Source organism: Castor canadensis, chromosome 9 (genome assembly GCF_047511655.1).
Source record: "Castor canadensis chromosome 9, mCasCan1.hap1v2, whole genome shotgun sequence".
Classification (NCBI taxonomy): Eukaryota; Metazoa; Chordata; class Mammalia; order Rodentia; family Castoridae; genus Castor; species Castor canadensis.
Window position 1 is genome coordinate 153,592,150 of NC_133394.1, and position 18,392 is coordinate 153,610,541.

General features: G+C 48.0%; 1 protein-coding gene across 4 annotated transcripts in view; it reads right to left on the reverse strand.

Moving 5' to 3' along the window:
• Positions 1–7,681: 7,681 nt before the first annotated feature.
• The window catches only part of Fam193a (family with sequence similarity 193 member A), a 125,393-nt gene continuing 114,682 nt past the window's right edge, over positions 7,682–18,392 (reverse strand). For all 4 annotated transcript variants that reach the window (XM_020162741.2, XM_020162743.2, XM_020162745.2 and 1 more), the window contains 2 exons: positions 14,320–14,401; positions 7,682–8,456 (listed from right to left, as the gene is read on the reverse strand). In XM_020162741.2, coding sequence (XP_020018330.1) covers positions 8,363–8,456; positions 14,320–14,401 — 176 coding nt within the window. In that variant the 3' untranslated portion in view covers positions 7,682–8,362. The remainder of the gene's footprint in view (positions 8,457–14,319; positions 14,402–18,392) is intronic.

Genomic DNA, 18,392 nt, shown 5'->3' on the forward strand with positions numbered 1-18,392 from the left:
CGACTGCTCTGAGAGCCGTGTTTGGGGTTGAGGTGCTGGGGTGGGCAGTGTTTCAGAACACGCACGGCTTGACCAACCAGCAAGGAGCTGCCATGCTGTTTGCCATGACCAAGCCAAGGGCCTTGGTGAGCCCAGCCTGGGGGCTGCCGGGACAGCAGGCTGCCTTAGGATTGGTGGGGACGCAAGACTTCAGGAAGCCTTTTAACTTGCAGCAGCTCCACAGAGCCAGGTGAACGTCTGGACTCCTGATCTCTGCTCCAGGCAACCTGGACCAATTCTTGGCGTCTTGTGGACTGAGGTTTACGTGTAAGTGCAGACCTGAAGTTTTAGGGAAGTGAGTTAAGGTGGAAACGCCATCCTTAGACAGGAGCACAGTGGTAAGCTTGGATGGAAACTTAAAAATCCTACTTCCAGTGTGTTCAGAAAGATGCACTTCAGGGGGCAGGAGGAGATGAAGAACAGTAGAGGTGAATTTTAGTATGATGTATTTGACGAAGTGTAAGAACCTGTGTAAATGCCACAAGTACCCCACCCTTCACAACAGTAAAGGAAGAACAAACAAGAAAGAAAGATGCACTTCAAATACAAGAAATCAAGATACAGATCAGGCCTGGTGGCTTGCACCTGTAATCCCAGCTACTAGGGAGGCAAAGACTGGGAGGATTACAGTTCAAGGCCAGCCCAAGAAAAAAGTTAGTAAGATGCCATCTCAATAAAGCTGGGTGTGGGGATGCACACCTGTGATCTCAGCCAGGAGGGAGGCATAAATAGGAGCATTGTGACCCAGGCCAGCCCAGGCAACATTCAAGACCCTACTTGAAAAGTAAAGTAAAAAGGGCTAGGGGTGTAAAAAGGCCTAGCAAGAAAATAAAAACAAACAAAAAAACGGGTGTTGTTTTACCCCTGTAATCCCAGCACTCAGGAGGCTGAGGTAGGAGGGAGGATCGTGAGTTCGAGATCTGGGCTACATGGTGAGGCCCCATCTAAAAAAAATTTAAAAAGAAGTACATATGAAAAAGAAAAGAAACCAAACACTGAATTAGTATTTGGGGATGCTTTACAGGTCTAAATGCACATAACAGAAATAAGGAAAGGTTAAAATTCATTGTGTATCTGTATCAAGAGGCTGAGAAAGAGCTGCAGATAAACCCAAAGTGAAACAGTGAAGAACAAAACTAGTGAAACAGAGAGCAAGATCAACAAAGCTGAGAGAGAGAGAGAGAGAAAGGGAAAGGGCCGGGGATGAAGGTCAGGGTAGAGGGCACATGAGAGGCTCTGGGCTCCTGCCCTAGCACCACAAAGAAAACAATACAAAAGGAAACAGCCCCCACCCCACCAAATGACAAAAAGTTGACACAAGCAACAGAACACTCAAATAGTTCTGTATCCCATATTAAGTAAATCCAGTGAGGACAAACCTTTTCAAAAAGAAGCCTGGGCCTGGTCATGTATGTCTGTAATCCAAGCATTTTGGAGGTGGAGGCAGGTTGTGAGTTTGAGGCCAGCCTGGGATACATGTAACACCATCTCAGAAATGAACCTCTGATGTGATGTACTAAACTGATCTGGGGCCTGGAGCCACTCCTGCACACCTTTGGCAAATCCCTCGTGGCCGTGGTGTTTTTCATGCTGCTGGACTTGGTTCTGCAGTGTTGAAAGTTTTCATCCGTGTGGAGGACAGTAGCGTGTTTTCTTGTGACATCTGTCTGGTTTTGGTAGCAGGGTAATACTGGTCTCATGGAACAAGTTGGGAATCCCCTCCTGCCGTTTCTCGTGTCTGAAGAGTCAGTGTTACTCTAACAGATGGCACAGCTCAGTGCTGGGGCCACCGGGGAGTCAGAGCGTTACTGCCCCAGTGTCCTCCGTCATTACAGGCTCGCCCGGTCCTTTTCTTCTCAGGTCACCTTGTGCAATCTGTGTCTGCGTAGGAATTTGTCCGTCTTTATTTCGTGGTGCTATGATAAATGTCCGAGCCTGTGTACTCGATCTGGTGGGACTGGGGTTTGGAGTCAGGGCCTGTGCTTGCCAGGCAGGCTCTCTACACTCGAGCCACACCCAGCTCCTTGCTTTAGTTTATTTTTCAGATGGGGTCTCTTATGCTTTTGTCCATGGCCAGCCTGGGCCATGAATTGCCGCATTTCTAGTAGCTGGGATTACAGGCGTGTACTTTTTTTTCAGTACTGGAGTTTGAACTCAGGGCCTCATGCTTGCTAGGCAGGTGCTCTGCCACTTGAGCCATGCCTCCACCTATTTTTGCTCTGGATATTTTGGAGATGGGTCCCCATCCTGTTTTAGCCTTCGTGCCATAGCTGGGATGACAGCTGAGTGCCACCAACCCCAGATGTACTGAGACAGTCTCATGAAGCTTCTTGCTCAAGCTGTCCTAGAAACATGACCCTCCAGATCTCAGCCTCATACCTAGCTTCGGATGAGGCATTCAGCCAGTTTGGTTTTTTTGGCCGAGGATGGCCTCAAACCACAATCCTCTGGTTCTTGAGTAGCTGGGATTACAGCCATGCACCACCACGCACAACCTAAGGCCATGTACTTTATAAAGAGGGTTCTTAGGCTTATGCTTCTGGCACCTGGAAAAGTCCAAGCAGGACTATCTGGCGAGGGCCTTCTTGACCGCATTACAATATGGGAAGGAAACGCCTACATGCAGAAGTGGCCAAATGGGGCAACCCTCATAAAAAACCTTTTTACCAAGAATGAACCAGTCCTGTGAGAACCTCTTTTTGTTGTTGTTGTTGTTGTTTATTATTTTTTTCTTTTTTGTTTTTTTTATTTGGTTTTTGAAGCCTACAGCACCTGGTATTCCCAGGCGGTCTCCCATCCAAGTACTAACCAGGCCCGACCCTGCTTAGCTTCCGAGATCAGACGAGAGAGAACCTCTTTAATACCTTCAGGGGTGGCTAGGCACCACGTCCTAAAGATCCAGCACTCCTCAGGGTCCTTGGACACTCTTTAGGAGACTTTCCAACTGTGTCCAAACCTAGGGGTCCATCCCTGCTGCTGTGGTGTGGACGTATGCTCACTCACTTCACGATCCCTGTGTTGGAATCTAAATATCCAGTGTGATACAAAGGGGTAAGAGTCTTGACTGGGGCATGGCTTGCAAGTGTGAAGCCATGAGTTCAAGACCCAGTGCCACCAAAAAAAAAAAAAAAAAAAGACCTCAAACTGAGATCTTTTGGGAAGTGATGAAGCCATGAGTTCTCCACGCTGACGAATGGGATTAGCCATCCTATAAAAGGCTGAAGGCTGTGCCCTGCTTCCCCTTTTGCCCTTTCACCACGTGCAGACAGCAGCAAGGTACCATCTTGGAAACAGAAGTAGCCCTGATTAGACACTGCGTCTGCTGGTGCCTTGATCTAGGACTTCCCAGTCTCCAGAACTGAGAAGTGAAGTGACTTATGAATTAGGCACTTGGCTGTAACAGCAGGGGTGGACCAAGACGACAGTCACCTAAGTGAACCAAGTCTTCATAACACTCTGTGATCCTTTTTACTTCTGTCTTCTGTAGAGTCAGAAGCAATGGTCCCTCTTTCATTTCTGATTCTAGCACAGTAATTTGAGCTTTTCTGTCTTACTAAAGCTTTGTCAGTTTTGTTAATCTCAAAGCTTTATGTGTCACTGGTTTTTACTTTTTGCTCTAGTCCATTCATCTCTAATCAAAAGATTGCTTTAGGTCAAGTCTACTCCTTTTCCAGTGTCTTAAAGTGACTATTGATTGGACATCTAAATATAGGCATGTGTAGTTTCTGGGATGTGAAAATGGTTTTTCAGTAACTTAGATGTTTCTGTTTTTGCTTTCTCTCTGCTGGCATACTTGACAGTGGCTGGCCCCAAGTCTCCTGGGTAGCTAGGACTATCTTCATTTTAAAAAATTCGTTTTCTGTTCGTCTTGTGCCTTGCATCTTGACTCTTTTTTTTTTTTTTGCGGTAGTGGGCTTGAACTCAGGGCCTAACCTTGAGTCACTCTAACAGCCCTCTTTTGTGATGGGTATTTTTGATAGGTCTTGTGAATTATGTGTCATGGCTGCCTTCAAATCATCCTCCTCCTGACCTCTGCCTCCTGAGTAGCTAGGGTTACAGGTGTGAGCCACCGGCACCCGGCCACTCTTCTTGTGAGGGTACTGGGGTTTGAACTCAGGATCTCATGCTTGAGCCCCTCCACTACCCCAAGTTCACTTACGTCTCCTGCTAGCTGATTTCTAATTGGATCCTTGAAAATCAGTCCTCCCTTCCCTGACACCGCAGCCACCATGGTTGGCTTAGTCCCGAGAACACGTTTGCAATGGCTACTTGTCTTCTGAGAGTCATGTCTCGTCCCTCACGGGCAGTGTCCACTTCCCTACTTCACCCACCAGCGCATGGGTCACACCTTCCTGTTCCTCTGCATGCACGCTTTGTCGCTTTCTCAATTTTCAGGGCAAGTGTGGTGAGGGTCATGTACACGGTGACTAAGACAACATTCCACCAGCAGGGCTGGGATGGAAACTGGGTGCCAGCAGGTTGGGAGAAAAGGGACAGTCACAAACTCTGAGTTTTCACCAGTGTTCTTCATGGCTGCCCAAGGGCAAACACCAGGAACAGGGCATCAGCTGGGAGCGCCTTCCCCAGTCCTTTGGCCTGGTTTTAATCACTGGTGTCAGCACTTTGGGCACGTGCTTGTGTTTACTCCACTTGGGCGTTTGTGAAAATCTGGAGTATCTTTGGGGCTGGGGTGTGGTTCAGTGGTACAGCACTTGCCTAGCGTGCATGAGACTCAGGCTCCATCCCCAGCAACCCCTCCCACCAGTAAAAAGTTTCTGTTTACCATTTCTGTTTTCCCCCTTTCCTAGGACTTCAGCTCCACAAACATTAGACTGTGGTCATTCCTTTCTCCTAGCCATTCATTTTTTAAAAAGGCTTACACACACACACACACACACACACACACGCCATCAAGTTCACTAATCTCTTCTGAAATCTTATCTGGAGTATTTTTCATTTACTGTATTTTTTCTTTTGAAGTTTTCACTTGGATGTATCTTCCATTTCTTCCTTCATCATTGTTTTCCTTCATCTAGCATATTGCAGAGATTTACGGCAGCCATTTTAAGGTTCTTGCTACTAGGAGTAGTGGCTCAAGACTGTAATCCCAGATACTTAGGAGGCGGAGATCAGGAGGATCTCAGTTTGAGGTCAGCTTGGAGTTATATGTGAGACCCCGTATCAGACAATAAGCTGGGCATGGTACTGCATGCTGTTATCCCAGTTGTGCAGGAGCCATAGGTAGAAGGATTTTGGACTGAAAGTTGGCCCCCGTATGAAAAGTAACTAAAGCAAAAAGGGCTGGAGGTATGGCTCAAGTAGTAAAGCACCTGCCTCGCAAACATGAGGTCCCGAGTTTAAATCCCAGTGAAAAAAAAAAAAAAAAAAGGTTCTTGTCTGTGAGTTCTCTCATTTTGGGCCTGTTTCTTTAGAATGAACTTTCTTCCTGGCAGTTTCCTTCTTTTGCAGCAGTCGGTTCCTCCTCGTGTTAACAACGAGCACGTGTGAGCGTGGACTGAGCCTGCAGCAGCCACACAGGTGCCTCCTGACTTGCTCAGCTCCGTGTTTCTCCCCAGAGTTAAGTTCTTGACAGCTCAGATTCGTGTCAACTTTCTGCATAGCTAGTGTTGCCAACCCCAAAAGTACTGTTTGTAGACTAGGGCTGAAGATGAGAGCCAGAGCGCCGGGCTCTTTCAGTTCTGTCACTGCACGATGACCAGGAGGCGTCACTTAAAACAGAGGACAGCATGGTGGATGCTGTGTCTGTGGTCCCGGACACCTGTGTGGCTGAGGTGGGTGGGTCATTTCAGCCGAGGAGTTGTTTGAGACCAGCCCCAGCAACAGAACAAGATCCCACTTCAAAAAAACAGTAATAGTAAAAAAAAAAAAAAAAAAAAACAACCCTAATATCAAAATGAATTTTATGGTTCCACAAAAGTCTTTAATATATTGACTAGTTTGATTGCATCTGAAGTTCAATAAAATTTTCCCACTTGGTGTTTCTTTTCTAGCTATAGTTATTTTATTTAATTTCATGATTAGTAGTGCCCTGTAAGGGGGGAATAGCAGAATGTGAGGCTCCCCTGGGGGCTGTCCCCAGGCCTGGCCCCCCGAGGAAGAGGCACAAGGGCCAGGCATACCCCTTGGGCCTCAGTTCCCTGTGTGTAAGTGGGTGACAGGGCAGGATGACAGCGGAGGCCTGGTTGCCTCTACTCTCCCTCCCCACCAGCTCGGTCCTGAGACTTCCACCTGACTCCATCCACCATTTCTTTTTCTTCCTGAAGACAAGAATTGCCAAGCAATGCCACCTTGAGCAGAGCCAGAGACACACATGGGCCTAGGCACAATGGCCTCTAGGGAAGTGGGAAACAGCTTGTTCCTGGCAGACAGAGCAGCCAAGAAGCCTGAGGGGCCATGTGGAGCTCAGAGCAGGGTGTGGGGGTGGGGTCTATTTCTGGGCCCCAACATGGTGCTGCGTATTGGGGCACCCAGGGTTCCCATCACGACTCCTGATTCCAATAGTTCCTGCTGATGCCACAGCTGGAGAGCCTGTGGTCCCTCTAGCAGCTGGCATGGCTCTACTGGGTGGATGAGTGGATGAGAAGTTGAGGCCCAGAGGTTGGCCTGGCCCCCAGCACAGCTGCTGCTGTCCACAGGGAGAACAGGCCTGGGAAAGCAGGGTCGGGGTCTCCCACGGGAGGCAGACCCAGCCTGGGGCCTTCCCCAGCCCCCGCCTCAGCCAGGAGACGAAGCTGGTGTCCCTGGGGGATGGCATCGGGGTCTCTGCCCTCTCAAGAGCACTGCTCCTTGCCGTGGTCACAGCCCAGCCTGTTTCCCCCTTTGCTGAACAAAGGGATGTGCTGCTCTTCCTCCCACCTGGAAAACATAAAACAAAATAAACAAGGAAAACTCCCAATCCTGCACTTCCTCTGGCTACTGATGCAGTTCCTGTTCCCTGGTGTAAAGTCTCCAGAACCAGCAGGACCAGCTGTTCCCTCCTTCTCCCTCCAGTGGCTCCCACTGGGCTCTTGTCCAAGTCACCTGTGCCCTAGCAGGCAAAGAAGGAATGGCCCCAGCAGGGCCAAGAGCTTTCCACAGGGTGCCTGGAGATCTTGGATAAAAGGGCCCGACCATGGCTGGTTTCTTGGCATTCATTTAAATATTCACCTTGATCCTGACTTATACCCAACTGAACATTTGTAAGTTACTCTTTCATTATCCATCACAACCTCCTGAAAAATGGACGGGGCCTGCTGACGAGGCCATAGGTGACCTGGGCCTGCTGGCCCTCTGCGTGATGCTGCAAGGGCCTCACTCAGGCCGTTAAGTCTTACTCCAGTGTCCCCGTGTCCCTGAGGTATAACCCAGCAACCCCAGCTGTCCTGCTGCCCCATCTTGTGTCTTCTTTGCATGGCCACTCGCAGCCCTCTGATGATCCGGCTGGCTGTCAACTCCTGGTGGCTGTTTGGTCCTGGTGCCGGGGACTGCCTGGCACAGTGAGGGCACCAGGAACCTTAAGCTGACACCTGGGGCCCCTGGGGAGCCAATCCTGGGGTGGCCGTCCTGGCTCCCCGAAGGAGACACATCAGTCACATGTCACCTCCCACCCACTGCTCCCAGCAGAAAGCAACCAGACTAGGTCTCCTGCTGTACTAATGTATTCCATCTTTCAAAAAGAAAGACATGATTTTAATATCACTTAACAATATGTTAAAAAAGTAGCCAGGCAGGCCTCCGTGTTAATGCGGTCGTACGCTCTAGAACAGACTTGATGGTGTGAGTACTGGGTGGGTTTCTTGTTTTTAACGTTCTCTTTCTGCAAGGGGTCTTACACAAGCTGGCTACAAGTCAGGGGGCTCAAACACAAACAGCGCAACGTGTACACTCGGAAACAGTAGATTGTGGAGGAGAACGAAGGAGGCCTGCCTGCCCAACCCGCCTCAGGTGGGACGCAGGGCACACGGGAGCTGAGGGACAGATGACAGGACAGGGCAAGATGCAGAGGCGACGGAGCCACGTGGATGGTGCAAACTCGTCTCTGGCCACAGCCCAGGCCTCTGAGGCCACAGTGGTGGGAGGAACTGGCGGGGACTACTGCTCCGTTCCGACAGCACAGAGCTACAATCAAGGAAGTCTCACTCACAGACTACACGCACACGAGCTAACAACGCGGGTCGAGCAGCGAGTTTTCGGTCTGGGGGATCGCAGGCTGCATCATCCCACCCTGTATGGGCGCTGCAGTTCTGGGGGCCAATGAGGGGCTTGGCTCTCAGGGTGGCACAGCCCGCTGCCTCCCGCGCGTCCCTCTCCACGCGGTCCTCATTCAGTGTGCAGCAAAAGTGGCTTTCTTCAAGCTGAAGTTGGACCAGTTGATCGACAGTCTTTGTCGGGTCTGTCTAGCGGAGTCCAAGCAGAACCTGCAAAGACAAAAAGCCAGTCACCAAAGGACACCCAGTCTGGAACCAACCAACCTCACTGCCCTACTGCTGCCAGAAAGTCATTGGAGGGCCTCAGTGAGGGGTATTTGTGCCTGGAAGAGGAGAGGGATCCTGTCTTAAGGATGCTGGTCAGGGGGTCCGGCACATCCTCTGGTGCTTTGTGTCATCATTTCCTACCTTGTTCTTCAGGGGACAGTTGAAGTCTCATTAGAAAAGCAGCTTAACCTGGGAGGAACACGCCTCCGTGGGCTTCTCGAGGAAGCTTCTCATTGGCCCAACAGACAGTACTGAGCAGCTGCCATTGGCCACCACCTTGCCCTTCCACCCCACCCCAGGACCTTAAGCAAGCTCTACCACTTGAGCCATGTCCCCAGTTCTTTTATTTTTTACTTACATATTTGTTTTTTTGGCAGTACTGAGGCTTGAACTCAGGGCCTTGTGCTTGTTAGGTAGGTCTCTATCACTTGAGCCATGCCCCTGGGCTCTTTTTGCTTGTGTTTTTTTCAGGTAGGGCTGGCTCAGCCTGATCCTCCTACCTATACTTCCCATATAGCTAGGATTACAGATGCAGGCCATTAACCCAGCCCTTTATTTTGTTTTTGAGACAGGGTCTTGATAACTTTGCCCAGACTGGCCTTGAACTCTATCTTCCCGAGTAGCTGGGATTGTAGACATGTACCATCCCATGCCCTTAACGTGGCTGGGCAGGAAGGAGACAAGACTAAGGAGCTGTTGCCTCCCTCCTCTGCAGGTACCTGCTGGGGTCAGGGGACAGTTGAAGGACTTTGCAGCTGCACTCCTCAGACACACAGGCAGAGTACTGGGCACAGGAGGGTGCAAACATGTGCCCTGCAGGCCCTGGTCAGTGGCCTGAGCTGACCTTGAGAACAGGAGATGTGCTTGAGGCAAAAAGCTACCCCCTGGCTCGGGCCAGGAAGGAGGGCACATTTTGGACCTTACTGGCAGGTGTGCACTGGGAGAGTCGTGTCTGCAGAGGCAGGGTCATGGATGGATGTCACCTCAACCCAGACCTTGCACCCAGCAGGAGCTACTGGGGAGGGCTGGCTGCCAAGCATGGGGCTCTGAGGTGACTTCCACACAGGAGCAGAGAGTAGATGCTTAAGCTCTGTGGGCCTGTAGTCTGCGCCACACGCCCTGCCTTGGTAGCGCAAGAGCACAGCTAATCTCCAGTGAAACTCTGTTTACAGATGGCAAAACACCGAGTTTGTGCTCTTCTTCAACGACTTCGGTGTGCAAATTCTTTTAACTTACAAGTCACTCATAAGTGGGGGGTGGGCTGAGTTTGGCTCACAGCCCATGCCTGTACTAAGGACAAGAACTCGGTGCTGCAAAGCTGAGGCTTCAGGGTATCTTAACTTCTTCATGAAATCAGAACTTCTTATTGCAGACAGTTACAACAGCCTGTCCACTCAGTCCGGATGCAGGGCAGGATGTGCAGGGTCCCTGCTCAGGAAGGACCCCAGACTCGGAGCCAGCAGCCTGTGTTGGGACCACAGCATTACTCTGAGGGCTTTTCCTGAAAAAGAGCACAGTGCTCCATCCTCGCGCGCAACAGTGGGCAATTTCTGTATTAAAGAAGGGAATAACAGCTTCTTTTGTTTAAGGATCCTTGCACAGTGCCTCGATTTCTACTGAATCTGGGAAGCAGAAATTAAAGTGAAACGTGACAAGGATGGTGGTTGTCACTCACTCAGCAGGCAAAACCATGTGGTTCAGTCGTTGCACCAGCTGTGTGTTGCCTCAGTCTAGGAGGAGGAAGACTGAGCCCTTGCCAGGGATGTGCTGTTCCACCTCCCAGAACCCAAATTCCTTTTTTGTGGTCACGGCTGGTCAAGCCCTGAATCTGCCGAGTACCTCCTAAATGTTCTTGAAGCTTCTATTTCTGCCTCTGTTGTCTCCTACAAACATGGTAAGTGCCCCCATCTCCCATTAGTGTGTGTGGCTCCCACCTCCTCTTTCTCACACAGCACTGAGAATGCTCAAAAACACAGCCCATTCCTGCACAACGTCAATCACTCGATGAATGAATTCAATCCATGTGCAGGAAGGCTTCCAGTGGGTTCTCCAGCACCGAGCATAAAACCCAAGCTGCTCCCCAAGGCCCCAGGCCCAATGACACCTGACTGTGCGCCTCCCACACCCAGGGGCCTCCTCATCAGACCACGCTGTCACCTGTGGACTGTGTCACATGCACGCACAGATCACTGGGAGAGGATGGTGTGGTTACTCGTCACGCTGACCCTGCCGCCCTGCTGTCTTTGCCGAGCACTGTGACTTCTGCGTGCACGGCAGTGGTGCTTTGGCTGTGCTCACTTTGAGCATCTATCAGTGAGTCGTCCTGAATGCATGTTTGTTTGTTTTTCTTTTGTGGTGCTGGGATCCCAGAGCTTCGTGCTTTCAAGTGCTCCCACCTGAGCTGCACCCTCCAGGTCTTTTAGTTTTATTTTGTTAAGATGGGGTCTCACAAACATCTGTCAGGGTGGGCTTCATCTGCATCCACCTCGCCCTGCTAATGTCTTTTCTTCCTGCTTGCTCCACTCAGCAAGCAGTATGTCTGTGAGTCAGTGTGGTCCTACTACTGTAGGAAGACACGTCACAGCGTGGCACCATTCCTTCCTCATGGTGTTACTCCCAGGAACAACGTAGGAGGTATGCTCTCTGCAAACCCATGAAGGGCTCGCCTTTGTTGACTGGTTACACTCTTCTGGAAACTTCCTTTCTACTTTTCCATGTGAGTCCTTGTAATGAGCTGCGCAGTGGATCTGCTGCACTCAGTTTATGGTTTCCATTTTAAGAAATCTTGGGCTGGGTGTGGTGTCTTGTACCTGTAATCTCAGCTACTTGGGAAGCCACAGGAAGGAAAGTAGTTTGAGGCCAGCCTGGACAAAAAGTTAGTGAGACCTTACCTCCAGAAACAAGCCTGGCGTGCATGCCTGTAATCTCTGCTACTAGGAGAGATGCTACGTGGCTCAAGCCCAGCCTGGGCAAAAAAACAAAAAACCAAACTAAAAAAGGGCTAGGTATATGGGCCTGACTTCAAACTCCAGTACCGCCACCAAGGCGAGAAAAAGACGGAAAACTTTTCCTACTCTGAGATCAAAGCATACTTCTCTTTTCTTGTTCCTAATTACAAGGTGGGCTCTTCCGGTCAGGGTTGGTGCTGCAGTCCAGACCCACAGCCTCACGTACCCTATGATTTTCCACTAAGCTACATCCCAGACAAAAGGTTTGCTTTTGACATCCAAACTCTTAAGCCCATCAGGAATTGGTGTGGGGTAAGGATCCCGCTTCCTCCTCATTAGTATCTCCTCATTTCCACCATCCTGTCACACAGCCAAGTTGGTACTTTGACCAGCTGGGCTGGTTCTGGGCTCACAGTTCTACAATGGTAGGAAAAGCACCTTCCTTATGTTCTCATTCCTCCTGAGGTTATGAGTAAGGCAACCACCCTTTTTGTAAGCTGTAACACACACTAGAGTGAATGAAACAAACACACTGCATCAGGAAGATATGTAGCAAACACTGTGCATCACAAGAGTCAAGCCAGGGGACACTGCCAGGACCCTGTGGCAACTCCCCTGTACCCTCTTTAGACAAGCTGCCCCCTTCCTCCCCTCAGAAGCAATCACCATCCCTTTTTTTTTTAACAGAGATAATTTCCTTGCTTCTCTTTTCTCTTCCTCCCTTTCATTCTTTGTCTTTTGAGACAGGGTCTCACTAACAGCCTAGGCTGGTCTCGAACTCTTGATCCTCCAAGTTCTGGGATTATAGTCCCGCGCCAGCACGCCCAGCTCCCTTACTTTCCTTTAGCTTTAACACATCCACGTGAATCCAAACACACTTTTAAAATCTACTTTACTGAGGCATGCCTGATGAGCACTGCACTGTGCCACACTGCACAGTGGGCACAGAGCTCCCTCCTCAGTGCTGACCATGACCTCATCAAGAAGGAACACTTCTGTGAAACCCCACGCACCTTTCATTGCTTTGCTTCCTGCCTCTCTCTAGGCCAACAGCAATCACTTGTTGGGTACTGCAGGTGGATTTGCATTTTCTGGAATCTCATGTAAACGGAGCCTGGCAGAACTCCTGGCAGAACAGAGCCTGGTATCTGGCTTCTGGGATCCTCCTAAGTAGGTAGGGCTACAGGCGGGAGTCACTGGCGCCCAGCCACTCTGGGTTGTAAGCTTACAGATAAAATTTGAGAAACTTCATAGCTTTATGATACACTAGCACTTCCTGTCTTTGAACAGGGTCTGTAGTTTAGGTTTTCCTTGGTGTTGTCTTGTACAACGTTGTTACATTTATCCATGGATTCTGCAGAGATTCTGGTGCTGTTATAAACGCTATCTCCATTCTTTTCTTCAGTGCTGGGAATTGAACCCAGGAACTCGCACAGGCTCAGGCAAGTGCTCTACTGAGCACTGAGCTGCGTCCTCACCCACAAATGGCACCTCTACAAGCTTCATTTTTTAATTACTGATGGCACAGGGAGAAACAATCCTGTCTGTGCAGCCAGCCCTTATGACACGCTCTCTTAACTCACGTGAGGACACAGTGATCATCTGTAAAGTCGGGTTTCATTCTCCTTCAATCTCTTTCCCATCTTGCTGTGCTGGCATCGTTATTTGGCATGTGTTTTCACACCCTTCCCAACTGAGAACTGTTTCGTACACGTCTCTCTCTCTTTCTCTCTCATCTTCTCTTTTCTTTAATAAGTCACGTCCTCATGGTAGGGTGCTTCCTGATTTGTCAATATTGTAGTTCTCTCTTGCGGGTTTACTACATTTTTTCATTTTTTTCTCCCTCCCTCCTTCCTGCATTTAAACTTAAACTTTTTTTTTTTGCAGTACTGGGGTTTGAACTCAGGGCTTTACACTTGCTAGGCAGGCGCTCTACTGCTTGAGCCATTCCTCCAGCCCTAAACGTAAACTTTTTAATACAATCTGACAAACTATCTAGTCTACATGATGTACCCCATCTTACTGTTTTACTTTGTACTTACTGATCTGTTTGTGTCAGTTACCTTATTCATTTATTCATTTAATCTATCAATCTATTTTGGCATTACTGGGGTTTGAACTCAGGGCTTCATACTTGCTAGGTAGGAGCTCTACTGCTTGAGCCAGTCCTTTTAGTTCTGGTTATTTTGGAGCTAGAGCCTTGCTTTTTTGCCTAGAGTGGCCTTGACTACAATTCTCCTATTGTATGCTTGCTGCCACCACACCCAGCTTTTTTCTGTTGAGATGGGGATCTCACAAACTATTTTCTCCCTCTGTTGGCCTCGAATAGCAATCTTGCCCACCTCAGCTTCTCTATAAAAAAGGTGTGGTTGTACTGGCAGAGTGGCTCAAGTGGTAGAGCACCTGCCTAGCAAGCATGAGGTCCAGTGCCACCCCCCACCGGGGGCAAAAAGGTTTTGTTGCCATAATTTACACAGTAGATAAAACATCACTGAACATAGTACTGATAAAGTTTGCCATTAGGAAGAACTGAGCCAATGTCTAAGATGCTACTTTTCTCCTTAAAAAAGGGCCACACCAGTATGTGCAGACATCACACACACCTGAGCAAGTCTGGGCCCTCTGTGAGAACCACCATCAACACACATGTAGGAGGGAGAAATAAACAGGTGTGCAAGCATGAGTGAGGCCAAGTGTGCATGCCAGTGCTGGGGTGGGCAGGACACTGGGGGTGGCCCATGCTGCTAGTGACTTGCTAGTGAAACTGGTCTGGGACAACACAAGCTCCATGGGTCATGGAAGAGAGAGAGCCATGTAAGCTTAGCAACCGGTGCTTCCCACAGCAGTGCTCACGTTACCTTTTGAAGTACTCCACTTCTCTCTCCGTCTCATCCATGTCCACACTGTCTAGGTCGATATCTTTAGGAAGAAAGACATCATCTGAAAAATGAAGGAGATGAGGCACATCACGTCACAGCAGTGCTCGTCTTACCAGGACAGGTCATTTAAACCACTTTGTGAACTGTAAAGTTTTTGTAAAGTGAGATTTTCAGAAACCAATGAAGGTGGATCTCTCTGGGTACCCGTCAATTGAGCGAAGCAATTTCTGCTTCAGGTCCCGTCAACAGAGACTCACTAGCTGGAACCCAGACTCCCATTCGTCCATGGCCAGGACTCTGGAGCCCTTCAGAAGAATCGCTCCAGAAACCTGCCCTGTATGGCCTGAGAGCTGTGAGGATCCTGAGTCTCTGATGGGGACAGAGGGATGCAGGCCACAGGCAGGGAAAGTGCTGACCCAGTCTAGACACTGGGTCTAGACGCAGGAAGGCACTCTCCACAAAATACTCCATCTGAAACCTCTCAGGCCTCTCCAAAGCCTTTTTGACAAGGGGGGTGGGGGAGCAGAAAGGGGGCTGCTTTAGGTCACTCCATTTCCCAGAATCGCAACCAAGCCTGACAAGTTCAGCTTTTCTCTCCTGCTCTGCCCCATGTGGCTCCCCATCTTGGACTTCCCAGCCACATAAACCTCTTCTCTTAATGACTGACCCAGTCTCAGATGTTCTGTTATAGCCACAGAACATAGGCTAAGACAAATACACTACTACAAACACCCCAGCTTTCCCTAAGTATCAAATATTTTTAGAAATAAAAGTGCAAAGAAAGCACATGGCATAGAAAAACAACCAGCACTTACGAGATGAAGTATTTACAAGACAGGGAGAGACTGGGGTCACAATACAGTTTTATCAATAAACATGAATGACCTCAACTCACCAGAAACTTTGTGCTGTTGTTTTGGTTTTTGTTTTTACAGACAGCGTCTAAAAACTATGTAGCCTAGGTTGGCCTTGAACTTGCTATCCTCCTGCCTCCACCTCTGGAAGAGGTGGAAAAACAAGCACGTACCACCACATTCTGCAGTAAAGATTTTCATTTTGGCTCCCAAATTTGACTCAGGGCTATGCTGCATACAGAAGAACAACCTGGAACCAAGGACAAAGCCACCTATCCAATGAATGGGAAACCAAGTGTCTCCTGAGTACAACTCAAACTAAAACACAACAAAAGGAGTCAACTTTTTAATATGTAAAGCCACATTCACTAAATATGCAACAGCCAGGCATGGTGGAGCACGCCTGTAATCCCAGTTACTTAGAAAGCTGAGGTAGGAGGATTTAAAGACAGAAGACAACCTGGGGAACATAGAAAAACCCTGTCTCAAAACAAAAACAAAAACAAAAACAAAAAAAGGTGCAGCACATTGACAGAGTGCTTGTCTGGTCTGTGCCAGGCCCTGGGTCTCATTCTCAGTACTGGAAATGAAAATAAATCAAAGCAACTACAAAAAAAACACAGCGACAGGAGATGCAGGAATCATGAAAACACATTCGTAATAAGGAACAGGCGGCAGGTGACCAGGACAAAGGAGCTCTGAACAGTGCAATTAATCAACAGATCACAGGTGTAAGTTCACCGTTACACTGCAAAGTGAAAAGACACTTTTGTAGCAACTGCACAAGGCACACTGACAGACACACTCACATGCCTGGTGCTACAGGTAGGATGGCAGTATTTGGAGGCATTAGAACTCGTGGGAGGTAGGCCGAGGGGGAAGAAGTTAGGTCAGGGCTACGTAGTATGGCCCCAGCCCTCTCCTCCTCTGCTCCTGCCATGATATTCTGCCCGCCACAGTCCCAAAAGCAATGGGCCAACTGATCATGGGCTCAAAGCTTTAAAAATGTGAGTCAGAAATAAACGTTTCTTCTTCATAAGTCCATCATCTTAGGCATTTTGTCATACTATGTAAAGAAGATTAATAAACTAGTCCCAAAGGAAATACCAGCAAATTTCATGAAGCAGAAATGTCACAAACATGCCTATACACAACACAAGAAACCCTAGAAGTCAACAATAAAAAAAGGCCCTCCCTACCTAGAAACTTAAAAGTTGCCAGTTACACTACTGGGTGAAGGGACACATGGAAAATACAAAATTTCTTAAACAAACAAAAACCTAATGGAAAAATTGTTTGTAAGCTCTATGGAGCCAGGAGTGGTGGTACACATCTGTAATCCCAGCACCCAGGAGGCGAAGGCAGGAGGATAGTGAGGTCAAGGCCATAATAAACACAACGAAACCCACTCTCAAAGACTCTTTAGGATACATTTAAAGCAATGATCAGAGGAAAACCCCAAATGCCGAACACTTTTATCAACAAAACTGGAGGGATGAGAATGAAATTTCTAAAGTGAAAAATAGAAAATGAGCAGCAAGGTAAAACAGATACACGGAGAGAAAAAAAGATAGAAGTGAAAATCAAAGAGGTGGAGGAAAACTGATTACCAAAGAGCCTGAGTTAAAAAAGTCCCAGACCCGCCTACATGGGGCGCTTCTTTTTTCCTCTCTGCTTAATACAACTTTCACTCAAAACAAAACAAAAAAACGACAAAATGCACAAGTCATAAGCTTAAGCAAAACAGAAAGATAACATGAATACACACAATAAGAAATGACAAGAGATATATTCTCTCTTTAACAAAATTAGAGATAAGGGCAAAATAGTTTCTGCCTGGTAGCGAGGGGTTAGGGTGGGTGAGGGAGGGGGAGGGGGAAAGGGGGGGAGAAATGACCCAAACATTGTATGCACATGAGTTAAAAAAAAAAAAAAGAAACGACAAGAGAAAAATGAAATTTTATGCAAGCCACGAGTCTACTACTTTGCAGATGTGTATGAAAATAAATTTGAAGTGCCAGGCGGTTTGAAGCCAGCCCGGGCAAATAGTTCTTGAGACCCTGTCTCCAAAAAACCCATCACAAAAAAAAGGCTGGTGGAGTGGCTCAAGGTGTAGGCCCTGAGTTCAAACCCCAGTACTGTAAAATAAAAAGGAAAGTTTACTAAGATAAGGCAGTTTTCCAAAATTAACCTCATTACATACAGAAATATCACACCAATTTCCATGCAGATAGCTGTTGAGAAAATATTGCACAAAAAGGACGAGGGCTGGATGCCAACAGAGAATTCACCACACTTCAGTCCCAATGCAGGACACGCTGTTTCACAGTGAAAATGAGAAAAGCCAAAAACTTCTTTTTCATGAGGCAAGTATAATACTGATACACAGAACCAATACAGTCAAGTACCAAAAAAAGAGAGAACAAAAGAAAAGTTACAGATCCATACCTGCCACATATATGGACGTAGAATATGAACTAAAATGGCAATCAGAACCTCAAATGAGGAGTAAAATTTACCGCAAGCAAATGAGCCCTTATTACAGGAGTCCATGGTTGGTTCAGTGGTGGAAGTGAGTAATATAGTATACCATGCAAACAGGCCTGAGAAGAAAAACCGTAAGTGTGTCCACAGATGCTAGAAATCCTTAGATAAAATTCAACACCATTCCTCATGGACACACTTAAGCAACGCAGAGTTGCTGGATACTTTCCCACATGATAAAATATAGACCTTAGCCTTTCGCCAACATCTTACTTAACATGGAGAGAGACACTGGATATATTTTGTTATGACAGGAAGGATGCAGCTAGACGAGAAAAAAGCAGGGGAGGCATAAGAGCTAGAGGAACAAAAGTAGCCTCCTCTATCTGCCGATATGTGACCAACTTGGAACCCTGAGACCATCGACAGCACTCAGACAATAAAGCAAGCCAGTAAAGCAGAGGATGCAAAGTTAACAACATGGAAATCAACAGCTTCCACATACACACACCACCAGTCAGGCAGCGAGGCCCAACAGAAACCAGTCCCAACCCCATATATAAAATTTTTTTAGTAGCCATATTGAAAAAAATTAAAAAGAGAGGTGAAATTAATTTGTCATCACTTGGTAAAGCACATCTAAGTATTGTCTCAACATACAGGCAACCAAAGCTATACTGAGGCCAGGATGCAGCTAGCAGTAGAGCAGCACTT